This window comes from Mandrillus leucophaeus, unplaced genomic scaffold (assembly GCF_000951045.1).
Source record: "Mandrillus leucophaeus isolate KB7577 unplaced genomic scaffold, Mleu.le_1.0 Scaffold23, whole genome shotgun sequence".
Classification (NCBI taxonomy): Eukaryota; Metazoa; Chordata; class Mammalia; order Primates; family Cercopithecidae; genus Mandrillus; species Mandrillus leucophaeus.
In genome coordinates this window covers 761,616-771,008 of record NW_012102365.1, presented here as the reverse complement: position 1 = coordinate 771,008, position 9,393 = coordinate 761,616, and the positions used below count along the sequence as shown (strand labels likewise).

Sequence of the window (9,393 nt, the reverse complement as noted above, 5' to 3'; positions counted from 1 at the left end):
GATTCTTCTGCCTCAGCCTCCGGAGCAGCTAGAACTACAGGCACACGCCACCACACCCTGCTAATTTTTGTATTTCTAGTAGAGACGGGCTTTCACCTTATTGGCCAGGCTGGTCTCAAACTCCTGACCGCATGATCCGCCCACCTCGGCTTCCCCAAGTGCTGGGATTACAGGCGTAGCCACTGTGCCTGGCCAAATTTTTGTTTTAAGATGATATTGCGGGCCGGGTGCAATATCTCTCTTGCTGTTGCACAGTAACCACCCTGAGATTAAACTTAAATTTGTAAGGTTGAGCATGGTGGCTCACAACTGTAATCCCAGCAATTTGGATGGCTGAGGCAGGTGGATCCTGAGGTTGAGGCTCAGGAATTGGAGACCAGCCTGGGCAACATGGCAAAACCCTGTTCTCTACAAAATAATACAAAAATTAGCTGAGCATGGTGACATGTGCCTGTGGTACCAGCTACTTGGGAGGCTGAGGTAGAAGGATCGCTTGAATCCGGGAGGCAGAGGTTGCAGTGAGCTGAGATTGCACCACTGCACTCCTGCCTGGGTGACAGAGCAAGAATCCATCTCAAAAAATTAAAATTATAATTAGATTTGACTTATTTTTTATTGAGCTGGGTGGGACAAGAGATGCAATTAGTGGGTGAGTCGGGAGGTCTTAGAGGAGCCAGACCAAGAGCCTTCTGGACCCAGGCAATTCCAGCTTCACTCGCTTGCCCAGCCTGTGTTAGGCTGGGACACTCTTAGTTCTAGCTGTGATTCAGGAGGCAAATGGTTAGGAACAAGGGTTGATTGAGTCTGAGGGCCTGTTCCCTCCTTTCTTTAATCATCTATAAAATGGAGTAAATACTAATTTTATGGTAGTGCTGTGAGGTTTTATGCATGAGAAGTAGTTAGCACTTCGCCTGCCACACATAAATCCTCAGGGAGTGGCAATTATCAACCTCTTCAGACTGGATGGGGCGGGTTAACAGAGAGAACTAAGTGCCAAGCATCTGGTTTTATCCTAACTAGCTATAGAAACTCAGAAGACTATCCCCTCTCTGAGCCCCAGTTTACTGGAGAGTAACACCTTCTTCTATGGACACCTCATAGGCTTATTTTAAGAGGATCTTTAAGTGGGGACATGCAACAAGAAATTGACTAGTCCTCTCAGGTCACTCACTGCATCCCTGGAGGATCTGAGGTCTAAGACTTTTACAGAGTGAACCCCCACCCCTGCAGGCATCTCAGTGTAACCGGCTGGCCAAGATTTAAACCGGTGGTCTCCAGGGGTGGCTCCCTGCCCTCCTCCCCCGCCCCTTTCTAAAACACATAGTTTGAATTCCTCTCTTATCAGATAGGTAATCAGCGTGCAGCCCCACAGAGCCAGCCTCCCAGGGCCTGCATCTGAAAAGCGCCTGAAATTCTTGTACCACCCCCATTCCACCCCCAACCACACACAAAGCAGGGCCCCGCCCCTTTCCCCACCCCCTCCAAAAAGAAAAGACCTTGGGGGGAGGGGCATGGCCTGAGCTCCCCCAATAGAGTCCAGCCCCAGGAAACAAAGAGTTGACACTGGCTGGTTCTGGTGGTCAGATTCCTGGAGTTCCAAGGCACAGATCCCTCTTGTATCCCCCTCTCCCTCCTCCCCACATTCAACAGTTTCTTCCTTCCTCTCCATGTTGGGGTTATGGTCACGGTAAGAGAACTAGATGTAGAAAATCCTTCCTTCCCCAGGCAATCTTGCCAAAGTCACCATCAGCAGCCATGTTCCCTTCTCTGGCTTGCCCACTGCCCACTTAATGGATAGAACCAAACAGAACCACCTCCCCTTGGGTCTCTTCAGTCCAATCCTCAATTATTGATTCAGATAAATTGTTTTAAAGGGGAGGAGGAGAGGAGGCATGACTCACGTCATCCTTTCCCAATTTCTTCAAGTTAGGACAGTGGGGAGCCTGCCTGGGCCTACTGTGTTGGGGAATGTGGCATCAGACAACAGAAAGCATTTTTTTCTTTTTTTGATGGCAGGGAAGGAAGCTCTCCAGTTAAAGTACTTAGGCCTTCTGATCCCTTCTTAATACCTCAGTAATTGCCTGCCTTACCCTATACAGCCCACACCAAGTACCTCATCTCAGCATCAATTTATGCCTTTACAAGGTTAGAGATAGAATGAGCCTTAGGGGTCACTTAGGAAATGTGGAGTTAAAAACAAAACAAAACATTATAAAAGAAAAAAAAAGTATGAACAACAACAACAACAACAACAAACCACGCAGGAACCTAAGTGTCCCTCTTTCTACATAAGTGGCAACAGAATTTCAGGGTACTTGCTACAGTTGTGCAGATTAAAGCTGGGGTTCTTGGCTCTTCTGCAAGAGGCTATTCCAGCTCTTCTTCCAGGCCATTCCAGCCGAAGATTCCATAGTGCAAGTCTCTACCTCAGTTCTAGGTTCCTAGCTTGCACAATCATTTGTCGAATGTCTATGTACTATGCAAAATAACTGTTACTAATTGATGCTTACTGTAGGCTAAGTGGCATTCTAACCACTTTACAAGTTGCAACTCACTTAACCCTTGTATCAAACTGGTGCAGTGGGGTGTTATGAAGACCCTCATGTTACAACATGAGGACATGGAGTCAGAGGGGTTAATAAGCACCTTCGTTAAAGCTGCAGTACGAGGCAAGAGCTGAGCTGAATGCAGCTGGCCTAACTCTCGCCAATGCAATTCAATATGATGCAAGTCACATATATAATTGAAAACTTTCTAGCAGCTACGTTTAAAAAAGCATCTGATTAAAGTAATTATAGTGACTCAGTCCTGTGGTGTCACATCCCTATCTTGCTTCATTCCTGGAGGTAAGATATGGTAAGGGTTAGGAAACCAACCGGTTCTCCCAGAAGCAGTTATTTGATGGTGTGTGTGTGTCAAGGAGGGTGGTGAAAGGGGTGTCTGGAACCGAAGGCTTCAGGCAGCCAATCCCTCTGATCCCCTCTGCTCAGCCACAGCCAGGCCGTGTAGTTCCTGCCTGGAGTTCTCCACCAGATGGCGCTGCTCAGCCTGTCTGGCCAAAGGTAAGCCCGAGGGCGCCTATACCAGGAGGTACTGAGTAGCTAGCTACCTGGTCTGGGCTGTGAACAAGTGTCCAGGTAGATTTATCCTCCACAGCTCCTTAGGGCAGTCATCTCATCCTCCACGTCCCACCCTGGCCCCACCCAACCACCTGCTCTATCGCGGATAAGAATGAAAGGTTCCTAGACTTTTAGGCCAGAAACTCAGTTCTTACAGTCTACTGCTTAGAAAAGAATACTGCTTAGAAAAGTCAAGTCTTGTCTAAATTAAATAACTCCACGCTGGGCCAGTCGCGGTGGCTCACGCCTGTAAACCCAGCACTTTGGGAGGCCTAGACGGACGGATCATCACGAGGTCAGGAGTTCGAGACCTGGCTAACATGGTGAAACTTCGTCTCTACTAAAAATACAAAAAATTAGCCGGGCATGGTGGCAGGTGCTTGTAATCCTAGCTACTGGGGAGGCTGAGGCAGGAGAATCGCTTGAACCCGGGAGGCGGAGGTTGCAGTGAGCCGGGGCCACACCGCTGCACTCCAGCCTGGGTAACAGAGAGAGATTCCGTCTCAAAAACAAAACAAAACAACAACAAAAAAACCTCCATGCTGAGATCATGTTAAATAAGTCTCTATCAACTGTGTATTCTCCCCCAACTCCTTCGACCTCCCACTCTGACTATGTGGCCAGTGGTTGATACTCATGCCTGCAGGAAGAGAGGAGATGTAGTTTTACCTAGGGCAGTTACTCCAAAAACAATAATTCCAGTAGAATGTGATTAGCAATGTTAAAGACACTAAATGGCCATGGTGAATGTAACTGAAAACCACTTGTAAGGCAGGCAGCAGTGTCAACAACCACAGGGTAGAAACTTCCCATATTTGAAGCTTTGTTCAGGATGGTGTCACAGCCTTTACTTTACACTGTCACCGGGCACGGTGGCTCATGCCACCCAGCACTTTGCAAGTCCCAGGCAGGTGGATCACTCCAGTTTGAGACCAGCCTGGACAACATGGTGAAACCCCATCTCTACTAAAAATACTAAAATTAGCTGGGCATGGTGGTGTACGTCTGTAATCCCAGCTACTTGGGAGGCTGAGGCAGGAGAACTGCTTGAACCCAAAAGTCGGAAGTTGCAGTGAGCCGAGTTCGTGCCACTGCACTCCAGCCTGGGTGACAGAGCAAGACTCAATCTCAAAAAATAAAAATAAAAATAAAAGACATTGTCTAGAAGCATGTCTCAGAAAGAAGAGGACCCCAGAAGATTCCACCATGTGTTCAGGAACCTTCCTACCTCTCTACCAATTTTCTGAAAAATCAAGTTAATTTATTTTTAAGCTGCCTTTTCCTATTAGGACAGAAATAACTCATGGATGGCCACTAAATCTGTGGCTTCCACTCTATCAACAAAAAAGAGAGGAACATCTCTGGGCTCAGAGTTGTGATCTACTGACATTCATTCCACAAACTTTCATAGTGCTATGTTGTGCCCAGGCCATATTCCATGTTGTGCCCAGGCCATATAGCCAGCCCAGAAAGCGAAAGATCTCTGCCGACATGGACCTCAGACTGCTAAGTGTACTTCTGATTCACCAAGGTCCTCAAGATGCCCCTTTTCTTATTCATTCCTCAGCCCACCGAGTGCATACTAGAAAATTAACCAGGCAGCTAAGTTTCTCCCTTCAAAGAGCCTATGGGTTACATAGAGAAGGGTATAAGAGCAGTACATCAATAACTAGACACGAGGTGAGCAATCAGAGGTGCAGTGTTACAAACCAGGAGGAAAGATCTCGTATATTTCCCCACCCACCCCCACAACCCTGCCACCAAACCCAGCAGTCCTAACCTAGACCCTGAGTAAGATTGCTCTTACCACCTCCTCACTCACGGCTTCCAGAAAAAGCAGGCCACGTGGCTTCAGGGCAATTTCAGCAGTTCGTCTAGGTATTAAAAACTTTTTCTCCTAAACCAACTTGGTCCCTTGGTCAAATCTGGGCTTTTCTTTTGACTCCTAGTCTTCTAATACAGCATTTTAGCCAGAAAGTCAATTTAAACATATTTGAGATTTAAACATATCTGGATCCTGAGGAACTATGGGAAAGCAGGGAGTTTTCCTTATTTCCAAATTTTTATAAATCTTGAGAGTTTGCAAATTGAACCACAGGAAACATGAGTTACACCAAAACTCTTAAAATGGCCCAAAATGAGGATTTTTGAATTCTTGATGAATCTCAGGGAAATAGTTGACAGTTTAGCTTCTTGCTCCAGCTTTCCTGTATAACTATGTTTCTCAAGCAGGGATGAGACTTTGACTCCAAGGGGACATTTGAAAATGTATGGAGATGTTTTTGATTGTCACACCTGAGATGCAACTGGCCTCTAGCGGGTAGAGACCAGCAACACTGCGGTACATCCTGTAATGCATAGGACAGACTCCCCAGAACAAATTATCCTGCTCAAAACATGTCAATAGTGCTGAGATCGAGAAACTCATTTAAGGGCTTGCTATCTATTTCCCTAACTCTAGAGACAGGCAGATTTCTAAATCTAAAGATGTGTACCTGAAGAGTTGTTATAGAAATCTCTTTGCTTTGTGTTTTGTTGTTGTTTTGTTTAGTTTTTGGCTAGGGGGTGGGCTTTTTCCCCTACTTATCTACTCTTGAAGAGGATATTACAGCATTTGGGAGAGAGCATAAGAACATTAGTTAATAGGGCGTTGGGATCCTAATAACCCCAACTTTGGAAGGGAAAAGAAAATGCTTTTAAATTGCCTTTCCCCCTTCTTCTTTACTTGCAAAAGGGCTCCCTGACCCCCTCCCTCTGGTAGATGCTATCTTAGGACAATTACCTTCCCACCAGCCCACCCTAACCCCAGGGTGCCCAACCCCAGCAGCCAAAGAATGGGAAGTTTTGTTAAAGATTTCTTACTCTCTACTTCGGAAACACTTTCCTCCCCCAGTAAACAATTTATCCTGTGTTTACTAAATTCCTTTACCATTACATTTCCAGAGAGTCATTTCTAACCACAAGTGCAGAAGGGCCAGGCGCGGTGGCTCACGCCTGTAATCCCAGCATTTTTGGAGGCTGAGGCGGGCAGATCACCTGAGGTCGGGAGTTCAAGACCAGCCTGACTAACATGCAGAAACCCCGACTCTACTAAAAATACAAAAAATTAGCCGGGCATAGTGGCACATGCCTGTAATCCCAGCTACTCGGGAGGCTGAGGCAGGAGAATCGCTTGACCTGGGAGGTGGAGGTTGCTGTGAGCAGAGAGCATGCCATTGCACTCCAGCCTGGGCAACAAGAGCCAAACTCCATCTCAAAAAAGCCAAAAACCAAAAAACAAAAAACAAGTGCAAAGACCGGAATCACTAATCTAACTTACCGCTAAGGTGGAGTTGGAGGACCCCTGACCCAAGCCCTGCCGGCATGCTACCATTATCAGAGCTACCAGGTAAAAGTTCAGGGAATCTCCACCCATCTTTGTGCTTTCTGAGTAGAATGGGAAGAGCTGGGGATTAGAGAGACAAATTCTTAGTTCTCTTCCAGCTCAGCTCCCTCTTGACAACTTACTCAACTGTGGGTTCCTGGATGTTCCAAGAGCCTGAAATCCACAGTATTTCCAAGCCAGTACATCTGACCCAGTAGTGTAGACGCAATGCATGCTCTATGCCATCCAATAGTTTCCCAATTGCTCTAGATCCTGAGGTGAAGCCTGCTAGGCCCAAGTCCCCATTTGCTCAAAAAACAAAACCAAACAAAAAAACACCTTCCTTGGGGTATGTATATCACCAAGGAACCCAAAAGATGAGGGGATACATTCCCCTCAGCCCCTCCCTATCTGGCAGCCTTTGGATGGGAGATGAGGAAACGTTGGGTCTGACTCTTTTATTCCAGCCTCCCAAAGTTGGGGGAGCTGTCCAGTCCCCAGACCAGGAAAGATTTTAATCTCTTTGTGATCAGATAAATGGGAGAGTGGGGGAGGCTTGCTACCCTGCTGAGGAGGGCCATTCAAAGCTGGTTCCTGTAATAAAGTGATTTAATAGATCTAAAGAGGCCAATTCCCTTCTTTCTCCCACAATTACTTCCTGTGGGTTATCATTCACATATGTAAATGAGACAGAGAAGGGAGAAAAGCCACCAGTGGGAAACTAGCTGTCTAATGGGGGGTTGGGGGGGCTGCAAGGGGTCAGCTCAGTATCCTGCTACAGGTCCTCTTGGCAGATGTTCAAGTAGCCCACGGACCCCATGGCCCCAACACTAAGTAGTGGCTCCCCATCTCTCTGCATCTATTCCCCTGGTTTGTTCCTCACTGAAGGCTGTGCTCAAAGATGTCCCTGCTGCCTCCAACTAGTCCATCCAGCATCTCCCTTCCCCACCCCTCCCCCCAAGAATGCCATCCCTCAGGCTCCAACCCTTAATCCCCACATCCTCCTTTCCCCTCCCCCACACCTCCTAAAGCCAACCTCCCTTAAGTAACCCCTCCCTGCCCGGCCTGGGTGTCAACCTACACGATCTGGGATTAGCAATTTCTTCTTTCCAGATCCAGCCGCAAACCTCCAAAGATGGAAGGGCCACAGGCAGCAAGCAACTTCCTTTCCATGGTCTTTATGGGTAGCTGGTGGCCCAGGACCACCAGAATGCCTCTAGGACATTCAGGAAGGGGAAGCCTGGGAGGAGGGAGACCTGAAGTCTCTGGCTTCTTGTTTGAGGCCAGGAATGTTGAGACAGTAATCAATGGCTGTCTGGGGCCATAAATGCCAAGCGGAGAATAGGTCCAGAGGCCAGCCTCCCTCCACCCCCTGCCCTGCGACACTGAATTTCACCCCCTACTGTGCTGCCCTGCTTTAACTGAGAACTTGGGGTTGTGACCTATCCACTTCCCTCCCAGCCTGGCCCAGGAATGTAAGGAAGGCCAGGTCTCCTTGGGTTTTCCTTCTTCACGGGAAGTGGACAGCAAAGACCCCAGTCCTGAGCTTACAAGCTCCCATGTGGATCCTTCAGGGATCGGCCAAACCCAGTTTTTAGTGACCAGCCAGGTGAGGTCTGCATTAAAAAGGGGATGTGGCTGACTTCTCGGCTTTATGCCCCTTGGGTCCAGTAGCCAGTTGCCCTCACTCTCTCCCGCCTTCTGAGCTCCATTCAGACGTTGGAGGCGCTGGGCGCCCGGCTCAGGCCCGGCATGTGCTTCCCTGGCCGTCCTGCTCGCCCTCCCCCCACCGGCAAGCACAATACAACCTTAGTTTCTGCCACATGGGGTCACCTCCCTGCCCCCTACCCCTTCCCAGGGGAAAGAGGTAATAGACACGTGGTGAGCCGGAGGGGTTCCCGGAAGGGGGCGGGGGTGCTGATAATTGGTGCTGCCTCCAACTACTCCCCCCGAGATAGTTAACAGGGACTCAGAATTGGGGTGCCGAAGCAAAGACAGGGACGCATAATGAGGGCTCCCGAAGGCCCTCAATTCAACAGCGAACTCGGAGCCCACCCGTGGATACGTGCGCCTAGACGCCCTTCCCTGGACAAAGTTACCGGAATCAGTCTCACCTGGTGCACAAAGACGTCCACTGGGGGGTCGAGCGCGACCCCGGCGCGGGCGGTCATGGACAGGAAGCCGAACCCCATGCGCACGTTGAACCACTTACAGATGCCCGCACCGTGCAGCAGCTGAGGCTCGTCCGCCGCCCGGGCCGCGTCCTCCGGCGCCTCCTCGGGTGCCTCTTCTGCCGCCTTGGCGCAGCCACCTAGAGAGAGGGAGGGCCAGGCACTCAGCTAGGGTGCAAGGAATCGGAAGGCGGTCTCGGGCTCCAGGCAGGGAGACCCGAGTGTCCAACCCCGTAAGTGGACAGTCAGGAGGGGGCAGCTACCAGGGAACAGAAGAAACCTATCCCGGTCGCCTCCCGCGCTCCCCTAGCGTACACCGGGACAGTGGTGCCCCGAAAGTTTTGCTCCTCTTCCCACAATGCGTTTCCCGGAGACTCATGGCGAGACAAACCTCTCCCCTCCATCCACCCACGTAGTCTGGCGCGCACGCCACTGGAACACCAAGGTTCCTTGCTCCAGAGACGGCCCTATGAAGAAGGAGGCCGCACCGTCTTGGGGTCCTTTGGGCAGCCTTGGAGTCAGTTCTCCACCTTCCTTCTACGTGGCTCCTGGCCGCCCCTGCCTCCTAAGGTGTCCCAGCTAAGTCCCGAGCTCGAACCTGCAAACTGCTGGTTGGACACGGAGCCCATGGTCGTCGGCTGAGCCCGTGGCCCCGGGCCCCTGGTCGGGCGGCTGCTGGCCCCGGAGAAGTCCGAAGGCAAAGGGGTGGTTCGGAGAAGAGGCTGCTACATCTTCCCCC

General features: G+C 49.8%; 1 protein-coding gene across 1 annotated transcript in view; it reads right to left on the bottom strand.

The window, feature by feature from the left end:
• The window catches only part of LIN28A (lin-28 homolog A (C. elegans)), a 24,619-nt gene extending 15,226 nt beyond the window's left edge, over nucleotides 1-9,393 (bottom strand). The window contains exons 1-2 of the mRNA XM_011981647.1: nucleotides 9,253-9,393; nucleotides 8,598-8,794 (exon numbers count right to left, since the gene is read on the bottom strand). Coding sequence (XP_011837037.1) covers nucleotides 8,598-8,794; nucleotides 9,253-9,283 — 228 coding nt within the window. The 5' untranslated portion in view covers nucleotides 9,284-9,393. The remainder of the gene's footprint in view (nucleotides 1-8,597; nucleotides 8,795-9,252) is intronic.